General features: G+C 44.2%; 2 protein-coding genes across 17 annotated transcripts in view; both read left to right on the top strand.

Annotated features, from left to right (window-relative positions):
• Positions 1–14,223, top strand: part of LOC311283160 (calcium-independent phospholipase A2-gamma) — a 23,074-nt gene extending 8,851 nt beyond the window's left edge. For 2 of the 5 annotated variants that reach the window (XM_084397406.1, XM_084397405.1), the window contains exons 7-12: positions 577–748; positions 816–873; positions 3,715–3,909; positions 8,025–8,220; positions 11,677–11,917; positions 14,066–14,223. In XM_084397406.1, the coding sequence (XP_084253532.1) occupies positions 577–748; positions 816–873; positions 3,715–3,909; positions 8,025–8,220; positions 11,677–11,917; positions 14,066–14,072 (869 nt within the window). In that variant the 3' untranslated portion in view covers positions 14,073–14,223. Of the gene's footprint in view, positions 1–576; positions 749–815; positions 874–3,714; positions 3,910–8,024; positions 8,221–11,676 lie in introns of all 5 variants that reach the window. The other 3 variants (XM_084397403.1, XM_084397402.1, XM_084397404.1) reach the window with 2 other exon arrangements.
• A 6,238-nt stretch (positions 14,224–20,461) lies between these two features.
• nrcamb (neuronal cell adhesion molecule b) overlaps positions 20,462–27,500 on the top strand; it is a 67,352-nt gene continuing 60,313 nt past the window's right edge. For 11 of the 12 annotated variants that reach the window (XM_084396701.1, XM_084396695.1, XM_084396697.1 and 8 more), the window contains exon 1: positions 20,462–20,630. The gene's annotated coding sequence lies outside the window, so the exon portion shown is untranslated. The remainder of the gene's footprint in view (positions 20,631–27,500) is intronic. The other variant, XM_084396694.1, reaches the window with a different exon arrangement.

The raw sequence follows: 27,500 nt of genomic DNA, 5'->3' as shown, positions 1-27,500 counted from the left end.
GAGGCTTCATTAATAAACACAACCCCAATTATCATCATTGGTTTTGAGATGTTACTTGCTGTGAATACCTGTCTGATAGGCTACAGTATTGTGGCATAGTATCAGGACATCCTGGCTAATGTCTGTCCCACACGGCTAGAGGCGAATGGCCGGATGATGGGCCTATTTGGGAGAAAGTCCAGGGCTGTTTTTTAGCCCCAGTCCGTCCCTGTGAGTGTGTGTGTGAGTAAGTCAGTGTGAGTGAGTGAGTCGGTGTGTGTGTGTGAGTGAGTGAGTGAATGAGTCGGTGTGTGTGTGAGTGAGTGACTGAGTGAGTGTGTGTGTGAGTAAGTCAGTGTGAGTGAGTGAGTCGTGTGTGTGTGTGTGTGTGTGTGTGTGTGTGTGTGTGTGTGTGTGTGTGTGTGTGTGTGTGTGAGTGAGTGAGTGAGTGAGTCGTTGTGTGAGTGAGTGAGTGAGTGAGTGAGTGAGTGAGTCGGTGTGAGTGAGTGAGTGTGTGTTTGTACCTACTTAACCATATATTTGGGACAAATGTGTGTGTGTGTGTGTGTGTGTGTGTGTGTGTGTGTGTGTGTTCAGGTGCGATATTAGGCTTCATGCTGGGTGTGCTTCAGCTGCCGCTGGAGGAGTGTGAGGAACTCTACCGGACGCTGAGCTCTGACGTCTTCAAGCAGAACGTGATCGTGGGAACCGTGAAGATGAGCTGGAGTCACGCCTTCTACGACAGCCAGATCTGGGAGAAAGTCCTCAAGTGAGTCTCAGAACCTCTAATAATGTCCCAGTCCGAGTGTGTTGCTCAGAGTTCTGCCTCTGCACAGGGAGAAGATCGGCTCGGATCTGCTGATCCACACCGCCAGGAACCCCGACTGTCCCAAGGTACGGCTCAAGATCCTGCAGCTCTGATTCTGTGTGTGTGTGTGTGTGTGTGTGTGTGTGTGCAGAGCTGCGGCGCAGGAAAATAACAATAAAACATGCTTTGGGAAATCTGAATGAAAAAGACAAAATTTGAAACTATGACAAACTAAATCAGAATGATGACATCCTAAGTACTGATACTGATTGGCTTCATCACTGTCTCCTCTCCACCAGTAAGCTGGTGTGTGGTGGGCATTCTGGCGCAATATGGCTGCCGTCGCATCATCCAAGTGGATGCTGCACATTGGTGGTGGTTGAGGAGATTCCCCCATCTATGTAAAGCGCTTTGAGGTCTCAGAAAAAGCGCTATATAAATGTAACGAATTATTATTAATTAAGTCATAATTATGAGATTAAATTTTTTTGAAATTATGCGTCATAATTTGTAGGGCTGTCATCTTTAGTCGTTTAGTCGACTAATCGGTCGATGCCGTCTTGGTCGACTGATATTCTCATTGGTCGACCAGTCGCATAATTTTTTATTTATTTTTATTTATTTTTTACCAATAAAGAAATTTTCATTGATTTACTCCTTGATATTTATTCCTTTTATAAGCAGTTACATATTACTGTATTCTAAATATAATTAGCCTATGTTTTATCCCCAACTTTAAATGCTTTAATTTAGGCTATTTTGTAACAGCGCCACAGTTTAGCGCACCACGTAGAACACTCGGGAACCGCACCTGTGGCTGCACTGCTGCTTCGCGCTTAGTAAGGAATATAGGTAGTAATCTCTGTGTCTGTCTGTCCGTTTGCATTTTGATTATTTTGAGAACCGTTCATCCAATCGACTTCACAAGGGAGTGCAGTGTCGCATTTGCACTAGTGATATAAAACGCACAGAGTCTGTTAACTTAAGCAATACTTTTAAGGTAGTCGGTGGGGTCCCAGGTGTCAATAATAAAAAAAATAAAAAATAAAAAAAACGTTTTTTCGTTGTTGTTTTATGAATGCTCTATGACAATTGTTTAATAAATGTTCAATCAAAATGCAAAACATCACGTCTTTTTTTTTTTTTTTACTAATCGTTGTGCAGGACAGGACTTTGGTCGACTAAGCATTTCTTTGGTTGACTACAGCCCTAATAATTTGGGACTTTTTATATCAACACAGTCAAAATTGTGACATACTAAATTCTGAATTTAACAAGTTGAAATTATGACAAAAAATCTAAATGATAATTTTTACTTTTTATCAATTATGACTTAAGTCGTCGAAATTATGACATACTAAATCTTAATTTAGTAACTTATGACATGAAAAAAAAATTTTTGACTCATAATTTTGACTTCTAAATATAATTGTCATAAGGTGAAATTATGACATACTAAGTCAATTATGAGATGGACATTTTTTATTTGTGATTATAAAAAGTAGAAATTAAAGTTGAAATTATGAATTTTTCATCTCATAATTAAAAATATAAATAAAATTAAAATTAAAATTACAAAAATAAAATAAAATAAAATTGAATTAAATTAAATATAAAGTCAAATTTATGACACTAAATTATATCAGAAGTTGAAATACTAAGTCAGAATTTTGACATAAAGAGTCTGAGGGAAAGTGTAGAGAATAGCAGTGAAGGTGTGAGTGTGAGATCAGCAGTTTGATGCTCCTCCACCAGGTGGCAGCTGTGAGTACAGTAGTGAACCACGGTCCCCCAGTGAAGTGTGTGTGTGTGTGTGATCAGGTGGCAGCTGTGAGTACAGTAGTGAACCACGGTCCCCCAGTGAAGTGTGTGTGTGTGTGTGATCAGGTGGCAGCTGTGAGTACAGTAGTGAACCACGGTCCCCCAGTGAAGTGTGTGTGTGTGTGTGTGATCAGGTGGCAGCTGTGAGTACAGTAGTGAACCACGGTCCCCCAGTGAAGTGTGTGTGTGTGTGTGTGATCAGGTGGCAGCTGTGAGTACAGTAGTGAACCACGGTCCCCCAGTGAAGTGTGTGTGTGTGTGTGTGATCAGGTGGCAGCTGTGAGTACAGTAGTGAACCACGGTCCCCCAGTGAAGTGTGTGTGATCAGGTGGCAGCTGTGAGTACAGTAGTGAACCACGGTCCCCCAGTGAAGTGTGTGTGTGTGTGTGATCAGGTGGCAGCTGTGAGTACAGTAGTGAACCACGGTCCCCCAGTGAAGTGTGTGTGTGTGTGTGGTCAGGTGGCAGCTGTGAGTACAGTAGTGAACCACGGTCCCCCAGTGAAGGCCTATGTCTTCAGGAACTACACGCTGCCGGTCGGGGTTAGGTCTCATTACCGTGTGTGTGTGTGTGTGTGTGTGTGTGTGTGTGTGTGATCAGGTGGTAGCTGTGAGTACAGTAGTGAACCACGGTCCCCCAGTGAAGGCCTATGTCTTCAGGAACTACACACTCCCGGTCGGGGTTAGGTCTCATTACCGTGTGCGTGTGTGTGTGTGTGTGTGTGTGTGTGTGTGTGTGTGTGTGTGTGTGTGTGTGTGTGACCAGGTGGCAGCTGTGAGTACAGTAGTGAACCACGGTCCCCCAGTGAAGGCCTATGTCTTCAGGAACTACACACTCCCGGTCGGGGTTAGGTCTCATTACCGTGTGCGTGTGTGTGTGTGTGTGTGTGTGTGTGTGTGTGTGTGACCAGGTGGCAGCTGTGAGTACAGTAGTGAACCACGGTCCCCCAGTGAAGGCCTATGTCTTCAGGAACTACACACTCCCGGTCGGGGTTAGGTCTCATTACCGTGTGCGTGTGTGTGTGTGTGTGTGTGATCAGGTGGCAGCTGTGAGTACAGTAGTGAACCACGGTCCCCCAGTGAAGTGTGTGTGTGTGTGTGTGACCAGGTGGCAGCTGTGAGTACAGTAGTGAACCACGGTCCCCCAGTGAAGGCCTATGTCTTCAGGAACTACACGCTGCCGGTCGGGGTTCGCTCTCATTACCGTGGTGGCTGCCGGCACAGGCTCTGGGAGGCGATCCGGGCGTCTTCTGCTGCTCCGGGATACTTCCAGGAGTTCGCTCTGGGACAAGACCTGCACCAGGTGAGACACTTCACTCACATCCCTTCACAATAACTTCCTCTTGCAGCATCTCTTCTGTTCTCTGATGATGAGGGCGGAGCTATAACCTGTCACTCACATGAGATCAGCCAATAGCAAACCACAACCATCCAATCAATTCCCCACAGACACAATCAAGCCCCGCCCACATGTGCTCATTCCAGAAGTGTTTCACTCGGATATACAGCACTATATAGATTAGTGTGTGAGTGTGTGTATATTGCATATTGAATATGTAAAAACCATGTTTTCCTCCTCTGATCACATGACTGCTGTGACTCCTTCAGTCTCTACTCGTGTCAGAGGGAATTATGGGTAGGCAGGCGTCGAGTGAGTGTGTGTGTGAGTGTGTGTGTGTGTGTGTGTGTGTGTGTGTGTGTGTGAGTGTGTGTGTGTGTGACACAGACTGCAGCACAACAGCTTTTGTGTTCGTTCAGTGCTTCATTCTCACGGTTTCCTGTGAATCAGTCTCAGATGAGTCAGTGTGTGTGTGTGTGTGTGTGTGTGTGTGTGTGTGTTTGCTGAAGCATCAGTTTCCCTAAAGCACACAGAAGCTTCTCTGAAAAACCCGTTTAGTGTCTAATTGCATCTTTAGATCTGAAGTGCATGAGTGAGTCTTCTGTCCGCGTGTGTGTGATTCTCAGATGAGCGTTTGAGATCCTCACATCTGTGCGTTTGAGCTGCGTCTTTACGAGGAGCAATTAAAGAAGTAACTGGCGATTAACCGCATCGCTTGAAGAGCCTCAGATGTGTGTGAGAAAGTGAACTAACCCACAGTAAATAAAACATGTTGGGGCCATATTTTAACGATCTGAAACGCAAGTATCAAGCGCGAAACACAAGTCACTTTGTGGGCGGATCTCGACGCAAATCTAGAATGTGTTGGTGTGAAGACGCTTCATTACTCATAGGTGTGGTTTGGGCATAACGTGAAATAAACCAATCAGAGCGTCATCTCACATAGAGCAGGAGTGCTTGTTCCATGGCGGATTGCTATTATAACGGCGGATTTGCCAGACGCGCGCCAGGAGCGGATCACAGCCGAGGAGACCGACGTTCTCGTCAGGGCCGTAAAACACAGAGAAGTGACATTGGGGATGGAGAAACACACACAGATTAGCTTCGGTTAAACAGGCGTATGATAATTTGGGTAAATGTGTAAGCTAGATTTATGCCTATTCACATCTTCATGGACACAACAATTTCCCTCATGTGGAATATTTTTCCTTGTAGTAATGTAGCCTAAGAACTGCTGCTTCTGTGTGTAGATGAGAGAAGCTAAGTGTGTGTGTGTGTTGTGCACACGCTACATTATGGCCAAGCATGCGCCCTTAAAATAGCCTCTGAATAACGCGCCACTGACTTTAGACGAGGTTTCTCCTGGTCTGTGGAGGAATTGTTTTCTGAAACTGCAAAATAGCACCAGGGAACGTTTGCGCCGGAACACGCCTCCTCTTTTCCCCGAACCGCCCCCGGGAGCGCAAGCTCATTCCTTAATTTACCGACGTGCGTCTGTGGAGGGAAAAGTCCGCTGTGCGTCGGGTGAGAAATAGGAATGAAACATGCGTCGATGTACAAAGTCTATTGCACTGGGTGTGAGATAGAGCCCTGTGTGTGTTTCTGTCTCGTTCTCCAGCACAAATATCTAAACGTTCTTAAAGCTGCAGTCCGCAGCTCTTCCATCTCTGTTCGAAATCTGCAATTGGATTCACCGTGGAAATCCACCAGTACCACTGGAATTAAAAACATTATTACAAGCCTACCGTTTTGAATCGAGCTCAGGCCAGCAGAGAGTTCTGGGTATGGACTTGCTCAAAAATTTATTATGGATCATTTTGAACCCAAAAAAGCTTTAAATCAAGAGACAGTTACTTGAGAAGAACCATGACTGAAGATATTAGGCCTGTTTTCTGAACACATGCATCATAATGAAGTGAGTTTGTGGTTGACAGAGTGTCAGTGTGACTCGACGGGTCAGGAGAGGTCATTACGCCTCATTATCCAATTACTCCTCCATGACCTCTGACCTCTGCAGTCACAGGCTTCAAATGAGCTGCGAGTTGTGCTGATGAAGAATGTGAGAGAAAGAGAAGAGAGACTGAATTGAGACATTATTCTGTAAGCAAGTCTTCATATCTTCAGTCATTCTGCTTCTTCTCCAGTAAATGTGTCTTGATGTAAGAATGTTTAGATGTTTTGTGCTGGAAAAAGAGACAGAAACACAGAAGAGCGTCATGTTTTCAGTGTGTGTCTGATATAAACACACAGATCCTGAAATCCTCTCTGTTTGCTGAACCCTGACACACACACACACACACTTAATGAATAAAGAATGATCTGTCCTTGGTCAGAGAAGCAGAGAGAAACTGAGATCAGTCGTTCGGCTACTCTTAGTCTTGATGAATGAAGTCACGGTCAGATGTTTCGAGGAAGTTCATGTTGAGATTAAATGAAGTCAAATGTGTTTTATTTATCAGAATGGCCCTCAATATCTCTCGACCTCTTTGACCTTTGACCCTGCCGTGTTTGGCTGCTTGATGTTGCCGTTTAAGAGAGAGTGACATTAGCGTGACCTTTGACCTGCCGAACACTTTTGACTTTTACTGTGTTGATCGCTGTGAACCTCAGAAGTGTTATATGAATATAACTATAGAGACTGAGAGCGATGGGATATAAAACAAGAAAACGGACTTCAAACACTCAAACTCAGTACATTTTTTCAGGATTTGATTGGATTGTGAATGTTGCGCTGTGATATCATTGGCTAATATTCATTTCCCCGCCCACACGGTCTTGATTACATCAGCAGAAACGAACAGTCATTTGAATGGAGTCAAGAGTTTCTGCTGTGATTTAGGAAGATCTAGGATCTAATCGTTTATGAAGAGGATATGATGTGATTCGTAATTACTGTGATTGACAGCTGTCTAACTGATGATGTCACACTGAACTGAGCACTGTGACTCAGAGCAGGGCATTGTGGGTAAAAAAGATTGCTGCGATCTGCACTTTTCAGTGTAAAGAGTTAAAATACTGCAGTTTCTACAGTCAAAAGTACAGAATATGTGCAGAATAATAAATACAGAAATATGTTTAATTTTTTTCCCATGTTTAATTTAATTCCTGTTAAAAATGTTCTGGATTCCTTAATTGAATTTTAATAATCAAAAAGCATGTCTAATGAATAGGAGTTAAGCATTTGATTATTTATTTAAAAAATTACAATAATCTTTCAGAATAAGCCTTTCGGAAATCCTGTTTTGTCTGTTTTAATTTTTCTGGATTTAATTATATTACATTATAAATGTATTCTGGAAATGTATTATCAAAAATGGTGGTAATCAAACAAAGTCATAAAACATTAACAATTTAATAATCCTTTAAATGTAATCAAATGAAAATGTAACTATTCCTTTTATTTTTTGACAAACACAGTGCTGCACAACAGAGGTTTACTGTTAAAATTAATATTCTTTAAAATACAAAGTTTGAATCATTATTAATCCTGTAAAGCCTGACAAGTGAAGTAATGGTAAATTGTAATTGTAATGTAAATCAATGAGATATTTAGAACACTATAGCAGATACTTACATAAAATGCGTATAAATAATAATGTCTTAGTAAGATTATATTTAAATGCTTAGTTTATGATCAAAGCTCTGTAGTTTTAAAACGTATAATGCAATGCAATATAATGATTGAGAGATGAACAAATAAACCTTCCTGATCATTTTTAATACTCGTGATTTATATGATAATGTATGATATCATAATGTCATTGATGTATGATAATCAAGTAAACCTGCTTCAGTTCAGCTGAAATATTACTAACAATAATATGATACAGTATCTTTATAGGGTTAATGGTAACACTTTACAAGGTTCATTAGAGCTAACAATGAGGAATGAGTATTTTTTTACAGTATCTATTCATCTTTGTTAATGTTAGTTAATACAAATACAGCTGTTCATTGTTTGTGCATTCGGGGTCACAGTGCATTAACTAATGTGCACTAATGAAACTTATTGTAAAGTGTTACCTGGTTAATGAAAGTGATCCAGAAAGCGGATGTTTGACAGTGTTGTGTGTCTGCAGGACGGTGGGATGCTGGTCAACAACCCCACGGCTCTGGCCATCCACGAGTGTCAGTGTCTGTGGCCGGACGTCCCGCTGCAGTGTGTGGTGTCTCTGGGAACCGGTCGCTTCGAGAGCGCCGGCAGCAACAGCGTCTCCTTCACCAGCCTGAAGACCAAGCTCAACAACGTCATCAGCAGCGCCACAAACACCGAAGGTTACTCCACTGTTACTCATCCACTAATCTGACCCATAACTACACCAACACTGAGGGTTACTCCACTGTTACTCATCCACTAATCTGACCCATAACTACACACACACACACCGAAGGTTACTCCACTGTTACTCATCCACTAATCTGACCCATAACTACACACACACACACACACCGAAGGTTACTCCACTGTTACTCATCCACTAATCTGACCCATAACTACACCAGCACTAGGGTTACTCCGCTGTTACTCATCCACTAATCTGACCCATAACTACACACACACACACCGAGGGTTACTCCGCTGTTACTCATCCACTAATCTGACCCATAACTACACCAACACTGAGGGTTACTCCACTGTTACTCATTCACTAATCTGACCCATAACTACACCAACACTGAGGGTTACTCCACTGTTACTCATCCACTAATCTGACCCATAACTACACACACACACACCGAAGGTTACTCCACTGTTACTCATCCACTAATCTGACCCATAACTACACACACACACACCGAAGGTTACTCCACTGTTACTCATCCACTAATCTGACCCATAACTACACACACACAAACACCGAAGGTTATTCCACTGTTACTCATCCACTAATCTGACCCATAACTACACACACACACACCAAGGGTTACTCTACTGTTACTCATCCACTAATCTGACCCATAACTACACACACACAAACACCGAAGGTTATTCCACTGTTACTCATCCACTAATCTGACCCATAACTACACACACACACACCGAAGGTTACTCCACTGTTACTCATCCACTAATCTGACCCATAACTACACACACACACACACCGAAGGTTACTCCACTGTTACTCATCCACTAATCTGACCCATAACTACACACACACAAACACCGAAGGTTACTCCACTGTTACTCATCCACTAATCTGACCCATAACTACACACACACACACCGAAGGTTACTCCACTGTTACTCATTCACTAATCTGACCCATAACTACACACACACAAACACCGAAGGTTACTCCACTGTTACTCATTCACTAATCTGACCCATAACTACACACACACAAACACCGAAGGTTACTCCACTGTTACTCATTCACTAATCTGACCCATAACTACACACACACACACACACACCGAGGGTTACTCCACTGTTACTCATCCACTAATCTGACCCATAACTACACACACACACACCGAAGGTTACTCCACTGTTACTCATCCACTAATCTGACCCATAACTACACACACACACACCGAAGGTTACTCCACTGTTACTCATCCACTAATCTGACCCATAACTACACACACACGGAAGGTTACTCCACTGTTACTCATCCACTAATTTGACCCATAACTACACACACACACACTGAGGGTTACTCCACTGTTACTCATCCACTAATCTGACCCATAACTACACACACACACACACCGAGGGTTACTCCACTGTTACTCGTCCACTAATCTGACCCATAACTACACCAACACCGAAGGTTACTCCACTGTTACTCATCCACTAATCTGACCCATAACTACACACACACCGAGGGTTACTCCACTGTTACTCATCCACTAATCTGACCCATAACTACACCAGCACGAGGGTTACTCCACTGTTACTCATCCACTAATCTGACCCATAACTACACACACACGGAAGGTTACTCCACTGTTACTCATCCACTAATTTGACCCATAACTACACACACACACACTGAGGGTTACTCCACTGTTACTCATCCACTAATCTGACCCATAACTACACCAACACGAGGGTTACTCCACTGTTACTCATCCACTAATCTGACCCATAACTTCACACACACCTAGGGTTACTCCACTCTTACTCATCCACTAATCTGACCTATAACTACACACACCGAGGGTTACTCCACTGTTATTCATCCACTAATCTGACCCATAACTACACCAACACGAGGGTTACACCACTGTTACTCATCCACTAATCTGACCCATAACTACACCAACACGAGGGTTACACCACTGTTACTCATCCACTAATCTGACCCATAACTACACACACACACACCGAGGGTTACACCACTGTTACTCATCCACTAATCTGACCCATAACTTCACACACACCGAAGGTTACTCCACTGTTACTCATCCACTAATCTGACCCATAACTACACCAACACTGAAGGTTACTCCACTGTTACTCATCCACTAATCTGACCCATAACTACACCAGCACGAGGGTTACTCATCCACTAATCTGACCCATAACTACACACACCGAAGGTTACTCCACTGTTACTCATTTTCTGGGTCACGAAAGAGGTTAATGCGTTTACATGCCTCATGAAATCAGTGTAAGAGGTAGAACACTTCCTGTGTGGACGGTTTATGGTGAAGCCGTTTATGACCTTACTCCGATAAAAGAAAACAGGTTTCCGCGTTACACGGTCAGGTGCGTTGTCAGCTTATTAAGCATGTGTTTTTATATAAACACTAACAAAAAAACGATACAAGTTTTAGGGCTGGATGATATATATAACATAGATATAAGTGATCACCTGGATGCAGACCTATATTTATATAAAGCGTTCACAGGCCTCGAAATCAGGCTCATATAAATGTCAGGAAACAAGATTCCTGCTGCACGTCAATATCCACGGATCACTGGATCTTTGGGAAGGTGTAAGGAACACTATATCGAGTCCTACCTTTAGTTTAAACTGATAATCGGGTGTTTTACTGGCGTTTTCTCAGTTTCTCCTATTAACTCCAGTCACTCAGCAGCTCTTCTGCCAGTCCGGCTGAGGGAGTGTGTTCCCGCGGGAAAGTGACGGCAATGCATAACCTCTATAGGTTGTCACATGACATGTCAGATGATTGACAGCTGTCACTCTGATGCACATAACCCATAGCTCTCTCTGCTGAGTCTCGCAGTACTGTAGTGTTCATACAGCAGCGCTCGAGATTAAACACGATCACACAGGTTATTAATAACTCCCAGATTAACTCCCTTCCTCCCAGTGCATCTGATCACACATGCGCATATAATAACTCACGCACTCAGCTCAGCCCCGTCTCTTTTATCTGATGAGACGTGCAGAAACTTTGGTGGAAACACTTTTAAATATATTTATATAATACTTTTCTTTTAAAATTCGCACACGTGCATAAAATCTTAAAATGCACATAATTGAGACAAATAATTATTGTATCTAATATGAAAAGTCATTTATCGAGTGGGAAGAAACATTTTTATTACTGATATACGAGCCAGCAGATTCCCATGAAATGATGATTTTGTTCCCTTGAACACAAGATGGAAATGGTGCTTTATTCACTAAATGTTTAATGCAATATTGCAATTTATCACGGCACATGTGTAAAGAGCAGCATAAAGCAGAGTGTGGATGAACCGAATCAGATCCATCCTTTAGTGAATCTCTCTCTCTCTTCCTCTCCCTCCCTCAGAAGTGCACACTATGCTGGACGCTCTGCTCCCGCCGAACACGTACTTCCGCCTGAACCCGTTCCTGAGCGAGGACGTGTCTCTGGACGAGAGCCGGAGCGAGAAGCTGTCTCAGATGCAGAGCGAGGCGCAGGAGTATCTGGAGAGGAACCAGGAGAAGCTGAGGCGAGCCGTGAGCGAGCTGACCCGAGAGAAGACACCCGTGCAGAGACTGAGGGACCGACTGAGACTCACAGCGCTCCTGTATGGGCTATAGGAGACACACACACACGAGCTGACCCGAGAGAAGACACCCGTGCAGAGACTGAGGGACCGACTGAGGCTCACAGCGCTCCTGTACGGGCTATAGGACACACACCCACACACACACACACACACACGAGCTGACCCGAGAGAAGACACCCGTGCAGAGACTGAGGGACCGACTGAGACTCACAGCGCTCCTGTACGGGCTATAGGACACACACACACACACACACACACACACACGAGCTGACCCGAGAGAAGACACCCGTGCAGAGACTGAGGGACCGACTGAGACTCACAGCGCTCCTGTACGGGCTATAGGACACACACACACACACACACACACATCACTGATGGGAAGGGGAATCTGATGAAGGGAAACCATGATGATTTACTGAAACACACTTCACATTAAATTCACATGCAAAATGCCAAAAAGATTGATATTGTGCAGAAGAAAAGAACAAGTCGTCAGCTTTATTTCTACAGGCTTCATACAGTACAGGTCGTTTCACAGCAGCTTCACAGAGATAAACTGGAGAATAACAGAAGCGATGATGAAAACTGCATCAAATATGAGACTAATTCAGCTGTGAAGCAGCTCTACAGAACACAATAGAGTCATAATTTAGATCAATTCAGTTCAGTGTTGATTCAGTTCAGTGTTGATTCAGTTCAATGTTGATTCAGTTCAATGTTGATTCAGTTCAGTGTTGATTCAGTTCAATGTTGATTCAGTTCAGTTCAATGTTGATTCAGTTCAGTTCAATGTTGATTCAGTTCAGTTAAATTCAGAACTGTTTAATAGACACTTAATATTCAGTATTATTGATTTGACGGAACTGACACTATCAGTGTAAATCAGATGAGCTGAATAATGACAGTTTCATATTTGATGCAGTGGAAATAAAGCTGACTTTAGGTGTGTAACGAGAGTTTGAGTCCAGATGTGATCTGATCTAATGGCGCTTTTCCACTGCATGGTACGGTACGGTACGGCTCGCTTTAAATGGTACCACCTCTGTTGAGGTTCCACGGCGTACCGTACCGATACTAAAATGTGACGTGAAACACTGCAGATCACTGATTGGTCAGACAGAATCATCTCTACCAGCGTCATTGTATTTACGACACTAAACCCGCTAGATTTAAATAGCCAGTAGACAAAACAAAAGCCAACACTTGCCGAGGAGTGGATGGGGGAACACGGAATGAAAAATTCGCATTTAATATGATGATGTCATGGCAGTAAAGACGGCAACTATAACGATCAGTCCCACCCACTTCGAAGCGGTACTAACTGCAGTGGAAAAGCAAACGAGCTAAAGCGAGCCGAGCCGTACCGAGCCGAGTCGTACCACGCAGTGGAAAAGCGAAGCGAGCCGAACCGTACAGCGCCGAGCCGAACCGTACCGAACCGAGCCGTACCATGCAGTGGAAAAGCGAAGCGAGCCGAACCGTACAGCGCCGAGCCGAACCGTACCGAACCGAGTCGTACCACGCAGTGGAAAAGCGAAGCGAGCCGAACCGTACAGCGCCGAGCCGAACCGTACCGAACCGAGCCGTACCATGCAGTGGAAAAGCGCCATATCACTGATGATGAGTAAAGTCCCTCAGGCCACTAGAATCATCATGAAGACTGATGACAGATCAACTCTAACACACTTTAACCATTTATACAGCGTTTATTCATTTCTACAGGCAGCTCATATCTATACAACACACACACACACACACACACACAGATCGAACACTACAGACTGACAATCAGAAGCACTTGAAGAATTTAAAGCTGACCTCTGACCTCTGTTATTGATCTCATTTCTGGAATTGTGTGCACTTTGAAACACTGTTGTTCTGATTCTCTCCACTTGTTTTGGTTTGTTTCTTGAGTATGTCGAGGCTTCACTTCCAGTTATTTAAGCTGAGCTAAACCAGTGTGTTCTGCTTGATCCTGCAAACTGTAATTATTTAAGTTATTATCAGTCATAAACGCACTGGTTCACAGCACAGATAGATGATTTACTGCACTGTCATTCTTCACACACATTCACAGAGAGAGCGTCTGAAGCTCATATTTCTCGTGTGTGTGTGTGTGTGTGTGTGTGTGTGTTTGTCCTGTGTTACGCTCGCTCGACGTCACAGTTGTTGAGTTCCTGGAGAAGCGCACTGAATGTGTGTGTGTGAGTGATGTCAGTAAAGGCCCGGATCCAGAACACACTGAGACTGAAGCTGAGACTGATGAAGAGCTGCTGTGATTACTCCTGATCCTGATACTGCAGTGTAATAAACCATCATCTTTCATCAGTCTCATGTGTTTATTCGTCTAATGAACTACATTACTGTGTGTGTGTGTGTGTGTGTGTGTGTGTGTGTGTGTGTCGTCTGCTTGAACATCCTCCTCTTCATTCCTCAGGATCTGGGACGTGTGTTCGCTGATGAAGAGTGTCAGGATGAGTCAGCAGAGCTTTTGTCATTTACTAGTTTTTTTTTAAATATCTTAATAGTTTTTATTAATAAAAAAAAAAGTTATTTACTTTAATACATTAGTTATTACATGAAAATGATAAATGTGGCAACTAGCTGAAATGGTTTTTTTATGTTTTAGTTTAATTCAGGAAATATAATGTAGTTTGTATTTAATGCAGAATGAATGTCATGATTGATTGTTTCTTTCAGAGGAAATGCATCAATGCAAAAAACATTCAGAGTGAAGTGAAGGACCCTAACACACACACACACACACTCTTAAACACACACTCACTTAAACACACACACACACTTAAACAAACTCACTTAAACAAACACACTTAAACACACACACACTGACTAAAACAAACACTTAAACACACAAACAGACTCTCTAACACACATGCTCACACTCCACAGATACACACTCACATACATACACTCACGCACACACAGACACTCTCTCACACACACTCATTAACACACACACACTCACATACACTCACTCATACAGACACACTCTTACACACACTCATTCAGACACACACTGATGTGATTGCTGGTGGTCAGTGAGGCTGATTGTTCTTCATAAAACATTAAGATAAATCGTCGTCAGAATATCAATCGCTCAGGATTCGACACATACATCACAAGCTCACAGACTCGTTCGATATTGTGAATTATCTTAATTTGCCGTATTGATGTGAAATGCGACTGATGATGAAGGATGTTGGGGAGAATGTTTCACATTATCTGATGAACAACAGAATGTTTGTTAGACACTGGATTTACCAATCAGCTTCCAGCACCACAAACGTCCATTAGCTGATAGATTTTGTGTGTGTGTGTGTGTGTGTGTGTGTGTGTGTGTGTGTATGTGTGTGTGTGTGTGTGAGAGAGAGAGAGAGAGAGAGTGTGACGATTTGATATATCTTGCTCTATAGTCTCGTTTTCTCTCTCTCTCTGGTTTCCTGTGATCTGATTCTTGAGTTTTATCTGGATTTATATCAGTCTGTGGTCGATAGAAAAAACAAGGAATGATGATGATGATGTTGTGATGATCTTCATCTAAACCTGCTGTTCTCTGAACAATCGCACATTGCAGGTAAATGAGAAGTTATGATTTTTTTTAATGTATAATATTTCACAATGATGCCAAATAACTATTTTGGTTCCCCAAAGAAGAACTATTAGAAGAACTATTTTTATGGTTCAGGTCTTCCCTCTCAGCAGGTCCATCAGGGTGTCATGGAGGGGTGAGGTGTCTAAGACCATCATCTAGCTACTGGAGTGCCTCAGGGCTCAGTGTTGGGACCGCTTCTCTTCTCCATCTACATGTCATCACTAGGATCTGTCATTCAGAAACATGGTTTATCCCATCACTGTTATCATCTAGCTACTGGAGTGCCTCAGGGCTCAGTGCTGGGACCGCTTCTCTTCTCCATCTACATGTCATCACTAGGATCTGTCATTCAGAAACATGGTTTATCCCATCACTGTTATCATCTAGCTACTGGAGTGCCTCAGGGCTCAGTGCTGGGACCGCTTCTCTTCTCCATCTACATGACATCACTAGGATCTGTCATTCAGAAACATGGTTTCTCCCATCACTGTTATCATCTAGCTACTGGAGTGCCTCAGGGCTCAGTGCTGGGACCGCTTCTCTTCTACATCTACATGTCATCACTAGGATCTGTCATTCAGAAACATGGTTTATCCCATCACTGTTATCATCTAGCTACTGGAGTGCCTCAGGGCTCAGTGCTGGGACCGCTTCTCTTCTCCATCTACATGACATCACTAGGATCTGTCATTCAGAAACATGGTTTCTCCCATCACTGTTATCATCTAGCTACTGGAGTGCCTCAGGGCTCAGTGCTGGGACCACTTCTCTTCTCCATCTACATGTCATCACTAGTGTCTGTCATTCAGAAACATGGTTTATCCCATCACTGTTATCATCTAGCTACTGGAGTGCCTCAGGGCTCAGTGCTGGGACCGCTTCTCTTCTCCATCTACATGACATCACTAGGATCTGTCATTCAGAAACATGGTTTCTCCCATCACTGTTATCATCTAGCTACTGGAGTGCCTCAGGGCTCAGTGCTGGGACCGCTTCTCTTCTCCATCTACATGTCATCACTAGGATCTGTCATTCAGAAACATGGTTTATCCCATCACTGTTATCATCTAGCTACTGGAGTCCCTCAGGGCTCAGTGCTGGGACCGCTTCTCTTCTCCATCTACGTCATCACTAGATCTGTCATTCAGAAACATGTTTTTCCCATCACTGTTATCATCTAGCTACTGGAGTGCCTCAGGGCTCAGTGCTGGGACCGCTTCTCTTCTCCATCTACATGACATCACTAGGATCTGTCATTCAGAAACATGGTTTCTCCCATCACTGTTATCATCTAGCTACTGGAGTGCCTCAGGGCTCAGTGCTGGGACCGCTTCTCTTCTCCATCTACATGTCATCACTAGGATCTGTCATTCAGAAACATGGTTTATCCCATCACTGTTATCATCTAGCTACTGGAGTCCCTCAGGGCTCAGTGCTGGGACCGCTTCTCTTCTCCATCTACGTCATCACTAGATCTGTCATTCAGAAACATGTTTTTCCCATCACTGTTATCATCTAGCTACTGGAGTGCCTCAGGGCTCAGTGCTGGGACCGCTTCTCTTCTCCATCTACATGTCATCACTAGGATCTGTCATTCAGAAACATGGTTTATCCCATCACTGTTATCATCTAGCTACTGGAGTGCCTCAGGGCTCAGTGCTGGGACCACTTCTCTTCTCCATCTACATGACATCACTAGGATCTGTCATTCAGAAACATGGTTTATCCCATCACTGTTATCATCTAGCTACTGGTGTGCCTCAGGGCTCAGTGCTGGGACCGCTTCTCTTCTCCATCTACATGTCATCACTAGGATCTGTCATTCAGAAACATGGTTTTTCCCATCACTGTTATCATCTAGCTACTGGAGTGCCTCAGGGCTCAGTGCTGGGACCGCTTCTCTTCTCCATCTACATGTCATCACTAGGATCTGTCATTCAGAAACATGGTTTATCCCATCACTGTTATCATCTAGCTACTGGAGTGCCTCAGGGCTCAGTGCTGGGACCGCTTCTCTTCTCCATCTACATGTCATCACTAGGATCTGTCATTCAGAAACATGGTTTATCCCATCACTGTTATCATCTAGCTACTGGAGTGCCTCAGGGCTCAGTGCTGGGACCGCTTCTCTTCTCCATCTACATGTCATCACTAGGATCTGTCATTCAGAAACATGGTTTATCCCATCACTGTTATCATCTAGCTACTGGAGTGCCTCAGGGCTCAGTGCTGGGACCGCTTCTCTTCTCCATCTACATGACATCACTAGGATCTGTCATTCAGAAACATGGTTTCTCCCATCACTGTTATCATCTAGCTACTGGAGTGCCTCAGGGCTCAGTGCTGGGACCGCTTCTCTTCTCCATCTACGTCATCACTAGATCTGTCATTCAGAAACATGGTTTATCCCATCACTGTTATCATCTAGCTACTGGAGTGCCTCAGGGCTCAGTGCTGGGACCGCTTCTCTTCTCCATCTACATGTCATCACTAGGATCTGTCATTCAGAAACATGGTTTATCCCATCACTGTTATCATCTAGCTACTGGAGTGCCTCAGGGCTCAGTGCTGGGACCACTTCTCTTCTCCATCTACATGACATCACTAGGATCTGTCATTCAGAAACATGGTTTATCCCATCACTGTTATCATCTAGCTACTGGAGTGCCTCAGGGCTCAGTGCTGGGACCGCTTCTCTTCTCCATCTACATGACATCACTAGGATCTGTCATTCAGAAACATGGTTTCTCCCATCACTGTTATCATCTAGCTACTGGAGTGCCTCAGGGCTCAGTGCTGGGACCGCTTCTCTTCTCCATCTACGTCATCACTAGATCTGTCATTCAGAAACATGTTTTTCCCATCACTGTTATCATCTAGCTACTGGAGTGCCTCATGGCTCAGTGCTGGGACCGCTTCTCTTCTCCATCTACATGACATCACTAGGATCTGTCATTCAGAAACATGGTTTCTCCCATCACTGTTATCATCTAGCTACTGGAGTGCCTCAGGGCTCAGTGCTGGGACCGCTTCTCTTCTCCATCTACGTCATCACTAGATCTGTCATTCAGAAACATGTTTTTCCCATCACTGTTATCATCTAGCTACTGGAGTGCCTCATGGCTCAGTGCTGGGACCACTTCTCTTCTCCATCTACATGACATCACTAGGATCTGTCATTCAGAAACATGGTTTCTCCCATCACTGTTATCATCTAGCTACTGGAGTGCCTCAGGGCTCAGTGCTGGGACCGCTTCTCTTCTCCATCTACATGTCATCACTAGGATCTGTCATTCAGAAACATGGTTTTTCCCATCACTGTTATCATCTAGCTACTGGAGTGCCTCAGGGCTCAGTGCTGGGACCGCTTCTCTTCTCCATCTACATGTTATCACTAGGATCTGTCATTCAGAAACATGTTTTTCCCATCACTGTTATCATCTAGCTACTGGAGTGCCTCAGGGCTCAGTGCTGGGACCGCTTCTCTTCTCCATCTACATGTCATCACTAGATCTGTCATTCAGAAACATGGTTTATCCCATCACTGTTATCATCTAGCTACTGGAGTGCCTCAGGGCTCAGTGCTGGGACCACTTCTCTTCTCCATCTACATGTCATCACTAGATCTGTCATTCAGAAACATGGTTTATCCCATCACTGTTATCATCTAGCTACTGGAGTGCCTCAGGGCTCAGTGCTGGGACCGCTTCTCTTCTCCATCTACATGTTATCACTAGGATCTGTCATTCAGAAACATGGTTTTTCCCATCACTGTTATCATCTAGCTACTGGAGTGCCTCAGGGCTCAGTGCTGGGACCGCTTCTCTTCTCCATCTACATGTTATCACTAGGATCTGTCATTCAGAAACATGTTTTTCCCATCACTGTTATCATCTAGCTACTGGAGTGCCTCAGGGCTCAGTGCTGGGACCGCTTCTCTTCTCCATCTACATGACATCACTAGGATCTGTCATTCAGAAACATGGTTTATCCCATCACTGTTATCATCTAGCTACTGGAGTGCCTCAGGGCTCAGTGCTGGGACCGCTTCTCTTCTCCATCTACATGTCATCATTAGATCTGTCATTCAGAAACATGTTTTTTTACTCTACCTCTCATTCCCGCCGTATGATCCGACAGGAGCTGCTCGCATCTCAGCCTGACTGACAGACATTTCAACTAAACTTCACTTCAACTAAAGACAGAACTGCTGGTCCCGGCCAACCCAACACTTCATCACAACTTCTCCGTTCAGCTGGGTTCATCATTCATAACTTCATCAAGGTCAGCCAGGAACCTTGGAGTTGTGATTGATGATCAGTTAAACAGCCACTGTTCTACTCTATCTATTTATCTATTTAATAAAAACACACCTTGCTACGTGTGCTGTGCTGGACTAAGTGGGACTGATCATGGCACTTATATATTGTTGCTCTGTTGTTGGTTTGATTGCTTCTATTGTTCTCCTAATTTGCATAAAAGCATCTGCTCAATGATAATGTGAATGTAAACATCTTAATAATCTAAAGAACTGTATTCCACTATAAAGAGCCTTTTGTGCAATGGAAAGATTATTCATGGACTCACTGATGCCCATAAAGAACCTTTATGTGTGTGTAAATTCTGTTTGTTTATGCAGACCCTGTATATTCTGCTTCTTTTCATCTCTCTTGTGGTTCATTCATCTGTTGCAGAAGAGACTCGGCTCAGTGAACGCGTGAACAGCAGACCTTCATCTGTATCTGATGGAGTGTTCACGGCTCTGTTCTCAGACGGGACGCCTGGGTGATTTTAAATTGAATTCTGGGAAATCTCCAGTCATGTTTTGCCTCGTCCCACCGCGCATCCAGTGAGAAACCTCAAACCCTCAAAACAAGCTCGTCAGCTCAGGCTGGTGGAGCACTGCGCGCTCCCGAGACGAGAGAGCTCTGCGCGCGACCGAGATCCGCGGGCATTACTGGAGAAGAGAGCGCGCGCGGAGAGTCCAGTCAGTCGCAGCGCAGGACAGAAACAGTCACAGTACCGCAGACCGGACCAGAACCAGGAGCAGAATCAGAACCAGGACCAGAATCAGGACTAAGACCAGGACCAGGACCAGGACCGAGCGGGTTTCATTAGGTCAGTAGCTGATGTTTCTTATAATATATTTAGGTTTAATCGCGTGATTCATGAGTTTTGCGCGGAGAAACGCGCAGCTGTCAATCGCTATAAACGGTTTATAATCGCTCGATTCTCGTTTTTCACATGATTGTGAGGTAAATTATGTGAGATATGTTATTTTATGAGGTAATATCCTCTCTTGTACTGCAGATGTGACGGTTTCAGGCGATACTTCTCTCCTATTTTGTCTCATTTGTTAATGTATTAAGTGTCAAACAGAGACAAGTCTGTAATGAAATAAAATGTCTGTAATACTCTATAATGTTGTGTTGTTTAGTGTTGTGTTGTGTAATGTGATGATGTTGTAGTAGTTGTGATGTTGTGTTCAGGTGACGCGAGCAGGTGCGGCGCGGGAGCGCGCGCTTTGAATCAGATTATATCCGATTATTTGCATTTAATGACAGACTTTTTTTTTCCAGATTTAATTTGAAAGCCAAAGGTGTTATTTAAATTAGGGCCGGGTCCAGGATTAGAGCGATGGTTTTTCATAAGCTTAAACTAAAACGTTCCCTCAGGTTGAAGTAATTTAGTAACTTCAAGTAATCAAGTAATCAGAATAGAAGAAAACTATTCATATGAAAAATCATAACATTTTCTGAGATAATCTATATATATATATTGATTATCTCAGAAATTTTTTGAGATTATATATGTATAGTAACTTTTTTTTAGTAGCTTTGTCATATGAATAGTTGTCTTCTATTCTGATTAGTAAAACAAGTTTTAGAAAAAAGCTACCTATATATAGCATATATATATATATGTGTGTGTGTGTATGTATGTATGTATAATATATATACACACACATACTGTGTAAATGTGTGTGTGTATGTCTATATATATATATATATATATATATATATATATATATATATATATATATATATATCACACACACACAGGCCTATATAAGTTTTTTAACAAGGCCATTTCCAAATGGGGTCATGTTTAGCTAACTTTTGGGGATCCCTACACACACACACTCACACACAGACAGACACACACACAGCATTCCATTACTGGGTCACATCCCCCAATTAATACAATGCTAATGAGTGTGCTGGGTCATTGTCTGCCGCGTCGGAGCCTTTCAATAGCAGCTCAACCGTCAGGGCGAGAGACTCAGTCTCACTGAGGGTGTGTGGGACAGTGTGTGGGACAGTGTGTGGGACAGTATTTGGGACAGCGTTGTTTGGGACAGTGTTTGGGACAGCGTTTGGGACAGCGTCATTTGGGACAGTGTTTGGGACCGCGTCGTTTGGGACAGTGTTTGGACTGCGTTTGGGACAGTGTTTGGGACAACGTCATTTGGGACTGTGTTTGGGACAGTGTTTGGGACAGTGTGTGGGACAGTGTGTGGGACAGTGTTTGGGACAGCGTTTGGGACAGCGTCATTTGGGACAGTGTTTGGGACCGCGTCGTTTGGGACAGTGTTTGGACTGCGTTTGGGACAGTGTTTGGGACAACGTCATTTGGGACTGTGTTTGGGACAGTGTTTGGGACAGCGTTTGGGACTGCGTTTGGGACTGCGTTTGGGACAGCGTTTGGGACAGTGTTTGGGACAGTGGGACAGTGTTTGGGACAGCGTTTGGGACAGCGTTTGGGACAGTGGGACAGTGTTTGGGACTGTGTTTGGGACTGTGTTTGGGACAGCGTTTGGGACAGCGTTTGGGACTGCGTTTGGGACAGTGTTTGGGACAGTGTTTGGGACTGCGTTTGGGACTGCGTTTGGGACAGCGTTTGGGACAGCGTTTGGGACAGCGTTTGGGACTGCGTTTGGGACAGCGTTTGGGATGCAGCGTTTGGGACTGCGTTTGGGACAGCGTTTGGGACAGCGTTTGGGACTGCGTTTGGGACAGCGTTTGGGACAGCGTTTGGGACAGCGTTTGGGACTGCGTTTGGGACTGCGTTTGGGACTGCGTTTGGGACTGCGTTTGGGACAGCGTTTGGGACAGCGTTTGGGACTGCGTTTGGGACAGCGTTTGGGACAGCGTTTGGGACAGCGTTTGGGACTGCGTTTGGGACAGTGTTTGGGACAGCGTTTGGGACAGCGTTTGGGACAGCGTTTGGGACTGCGTTTGGGACTGCGTTTGGGATGCAGCGTTTGGGACTGCGTTTGGGACAGCGTTTGGGACAGCGTTTGGGACTGCGTTTGGGACAGCGTTTGGGACTGCGTTTGGGACTGCGTTTGGGACTGCGTTTGGGACAGCGTTTGGGACAGGGTTTGGGACAGTGTTTGGGACAGCGTTTGGGACAGTGTGGGACTGGAGAGTGTGTTCACAGTTGGCAGAGCCGATGTGTTTCATTATGAGCTCATTTCAGCTTCCCAGCGATCCATAACCGGCAGATGGGCTGCATTACACAAGGCCACAGACACGTGTGTGTGTGTGTGTGTGTGTGTGTGTGTGTGTGTGTGTGTGTGACGGACGGCAGCGTATGATGCTCATGGGAAAGAAGCGTGTCGTGGGACGTGAATGCCACCGTGGGCTGCTGAGGCATGCTGGGTATTCTGCATGAAGATGACAATAACACACACACACACACATACACACACACAGGGGCCTGTGGAGTTGTGATGTCATTCCTCTGAAGAATCTTGTGTCATATTAATATAATCCTCATCTCTGAGAGTCAGGAGCTGATCTGTGTTCGCCTGCCCTACTTTCCTCACTCCTTTCAACCGGCTTTCAAGTAGACTCTTCCTCTCCTGGACGGTGTGAGTGTTAGAGTCTAAAAATACCTGCACAGATTCGAGATAATGTGAAACTGAGCTGTCAGTGTAGAGCCAAACACAGACACACAGATATTATATAATCATGACGGCATTCACCAGAGCTCAAACTCTCAGTAAATATGATCATTTAAAGATTGTGTTTATAAATGTGTGTGTGTGTGTGTGTGTGTGTGTGTGTGTTCAAATTCTCTGGATGATCCTGATTAATGCTTGATGATGTTCACTTCATTATTCCTGTTTTACATCATTTCTGCTTCAAAGTGTCTGGTTCTGATTTGCATGTAATTATAATATTTCTTTTGGGCATCTTTAATAGTGTGGTTGGTACATTAATATTTAAGAATGAGTTTTGGTTGCTATGAGAGCTCTTCGGTCCTCCTGATTGGTCGGTGTCTGTTAGATCAGGTGATGTATTTCCTGTTTATGTTATGAGAATAATCTACAGGCCGCCGGTCAGTGTTGGCATTATAACATATCACACAGATACTTAACGAACAATCAATAAATGGTCACAGTGATGCACCGATATGAAAAATGTGTCCGATTATCCGATACCGATGATTCGTTATATCTGAAAGCCGATAACCGATATATTGGCCGATAAATCGAAATCCACATTTTTATTGCTTGATTACAACAAAAAAAAAGTCTCACCATTAAAAGCCACGTCTCAAGCACACAATTATAATAATGTTCTCATTATAACTTTATATAGCCCATATGACAAACTTGTGATGCTCATGTTGCATTTTACTGTATTTTTCTTTTTTGAAGTGATTCCAATCATATTTTAAGCAATTCAAAACCATCATGTTGAACATCTGAAGAGTCTCAGCTGGAGGAAATAATACAGGATCGGCTTTAATATATCGGACAAATTTTCGTATCGGCCGAAAAAGTTATGGTGGCAGATATGGTGATGTGTGTGTGTGTGTGTGTGTGTGTGTGTGTGTGTGTGTGTGTGTGTGTGTATGAGTGTGTGGGGGATCTCTGAAGAGGGGGACGTACCAGACAAAGACGGTCTGTTTGGTGTGTGTGTGTGTGTGTGTGTTGGTGGGGTCGTTGTTCTCGTCTTTATCTTCAGTAAGAGAGTGTGAGGCTCCTTAAGTTCAGCCAGAAACGGAGCTCTGGAATGTTCTGTTCAGGGCTTCCCATCATGCACCACTGCACTCTGTGTGACCTCTGTGTGACCTCTGTGACAGATGATTTAGGAGAAATGACCAGCGTCTGATGATGACGTCTGTCCATCACCTCAGAAACGAGGAAACATTTACAGTGATTCATGTCAAGAAGAAAAATTAAGCATCAATTTATTTAAAAGTATTTATATTTTTCCCAATTTTTTGTTTTTATTACTGTCAATTTATCTGTTTATTTATTTTTAATGTTTATTTAAACATATTTTTATTTATAACTGTAAATATTTGTTTATTTTGTTATTTACATTTATTTAAATTTATTTATCTATTTTTTACACAGTTTTTGGACCTCAGTTTGAAAACGTCTCGGGTTACTTGCATAACCCATGTTCTCGTTCACGGGTTCACTCGACGCTGCGTAGCGATGACGCAATGGGAGCACCCTTAGCGGCGCTATGTCACTCACTCTTATACAGTGAACGTGCCATCAGCTCCTCAGATCTTCCAGCGAGAGGAGCTTGGCAGCAAACGCAGCGTCTCGTTCCCTATTCAGAGAACATGGGTTACGCAAATAACCTGAGCATTCTCTTTTTCCTCCTTTTGATTCGAAACTGAACTCAAATGGCACTGAGAATTGGGTAAGAGACAAACATAAATTACTTGGGGAACTTGAGAGATGAAGCCATGCTGATGACCTGGGTCTGTGGTGGAGTGGTGAGTTTGATGTGTAACTAAACTCAAGGTTCTGTGGGGTGCGGACTGGATCGATTCCATTCCTAGAGCTTCTGAACAAATGGGTTTTTGGGGTGTGGACTGATGGGGCAGTGAACCCGAGGTTACCCGTGAGTCAGTCCTAGAGCTCCTCCCGTCCGATTTTAGGGAAAAATCGGGTCCATCGGAGACACCCAATAGATTTCTTAGGCGCGCCAAAAGAACACCACAAACACAGTGTAATCACCACGAAAAAATCTCAGAGTCAAACTGGGAGTTTCTGGGAGAAATATGATACACTGGTGTTTTGCCAGATGAGAAGTTTATCTATGTATCATTTTTTTACTCTTTTAATTCATTTTAGAACTGTACCATATATCTCTTTTAATTTCTTTTATAATGGTTTTAATTTTCCGTGCTTTTATTTTGTAATTATTTTAATTCCTTTCTGTAAAGCACTTTGAATTGCTATAGTGTATGAACTGTGCTATATAAATAGACTTGCCTTGCCTTGCCTTTCACAGGTTCACTCAACGCTGCGTAGCAATGACGCAATGGGAACGATATACCACACATGCCAAGCTAAACGCTGCCGGATCTGGCCCAACAATGAACTCTCCATTAACTTTTATTTTTATTTTTGAGCCAGACCAAACTCAACTAGGACCTAAGCGACCAGTTCATACGGAAAGAACCCGGGAACCAGGAGCCCCATCTAAATCCAAGTTATAAAACCTGATAAAATAGTGCGGAGAGGACCAACCTGCCGCCACACAAATATCTTACAAAGGAAGATAAAGTGATTCATGTCAAGTCACTCTTCCCCTAAAAAGAGCTTGGGAAGACGCGATACTCCTAGTAGAGTGAGTTTTAATGCCCAGAGGTGAAGGAAGCTTCCGCACCTCATAAGCCAAAGAAATTGCGTCTCTCACCCAGTGAGAGATCCTGTGCTTAGAGGCGGCGAGTCCTCTGCGGCCGGCCCCAAAGCATACAAACAACTGAGACGACTTGCGCCACTGGCGGGAGCAGTCCACATATGACTTTAAAGCCCGAACAGGGCAAAGTAAATTATGCTTCTCCTCCTCAGCAGAGGAAAAAGAAGGGGGACAGAAAGAGTGAAGCACAACCACTTGAGAGCGGAATGACGTGGACAAAACTTTGGGGACATAACTAGATCTGAGTCGTAGAAACACCTTCACAAGACCTGAGGCAAACTCCATGCAAGGCTCACTCAGAGAAAGAGCCTGCAGATCCCCCACACGCTTGAGAGAGGCCGATGCCAACAAAAGTGCCACCTTGAGAGCCAGAATCCGGTCTGGAGCTGACTCCAAGGGTTCAAAGGGAGGCTCTAATAGCCCCTCCAAAACAACCAATAAATCCCAGGTGGGGACACTAATAGGACGTGCAGGCCTCAAACGTCTAACTCCACGCATAAACAAAGAGAACAGATGGGGGACCTTGTCTGACTCTCGATGGGCGGCAATAGCCGCGACATAAACTCTCAAGGTTGTTGCAGCCGCTCCAGCCACAAACTTATCCTGCATGAATTCCAGCACTGAACGGACCGGGCAGCTGACAGGGTCCACTGCATGAGCCGAACACCAAGACTCAAAGACCTTCCACTTAGAAAAATACAGCCGTCTAGTAGAAGGTGCACAAGCGTTATCAAAGGTCTCCCGAACCTTAGCCCGGAAGACCAGATCGCTAGCGATTGTCTCTGATTGGCCACACCCACAGCCTGCATATCTCGGGTCGAGGATGCCAAATCCTGCCCTGGAGCTGAGACAACAGATCTCTCCTGATAGGAATCTGCCAAGGGGACCCCTCCACCAGGGAGCTCAGTTCCAAGAACCATGTCTGGGATGACCAGAATGGGGCTACCAGAAGGAGGCGGACTCCACACTCCCTCACTCTGCAAAGGACTGCAGGGATTAGCTTGACCGGATGGAATGCATACAGTCTCAAATCCAGCCACGGATAAGTGAAGGCATCTATCCCCAGAGGCATCGGATGAGACAGGGATAAACACGGGACACTGTGTCGAGCTCTGCCACACAAAGAGGTCCACCTCCGCCTCGCCGAACATGCTCCAAATTTGAGCTACTGTTTGGCGGTGCAACATCCACTCCCCTGACTTGAGCTTCTGTCTTGACAGAAAGTCCACTGTGATGTTCAGGTCCCCTGGAACATCAACTGCTCTCAGCGGAAGAAACCTGTCTTGAGCCCAGAGGAGGCGGTTGTTGA

The sequence above is a fragment of the Rutilus rutilus genome (genome assembly GCF_951802725.1).
Source record: "Rutilus rutilus genome assembly, chromosome: 23".
Lineage (NCBI taxonomy): Eukaryota > Metazoa > Chordata > Actinopteri > Cypriniformes > Leuciscidae > Rutilus > Rutilus rutilus.
This window is presented reverse-complemented; position numbering and strand designations above follow the sequence as displayed.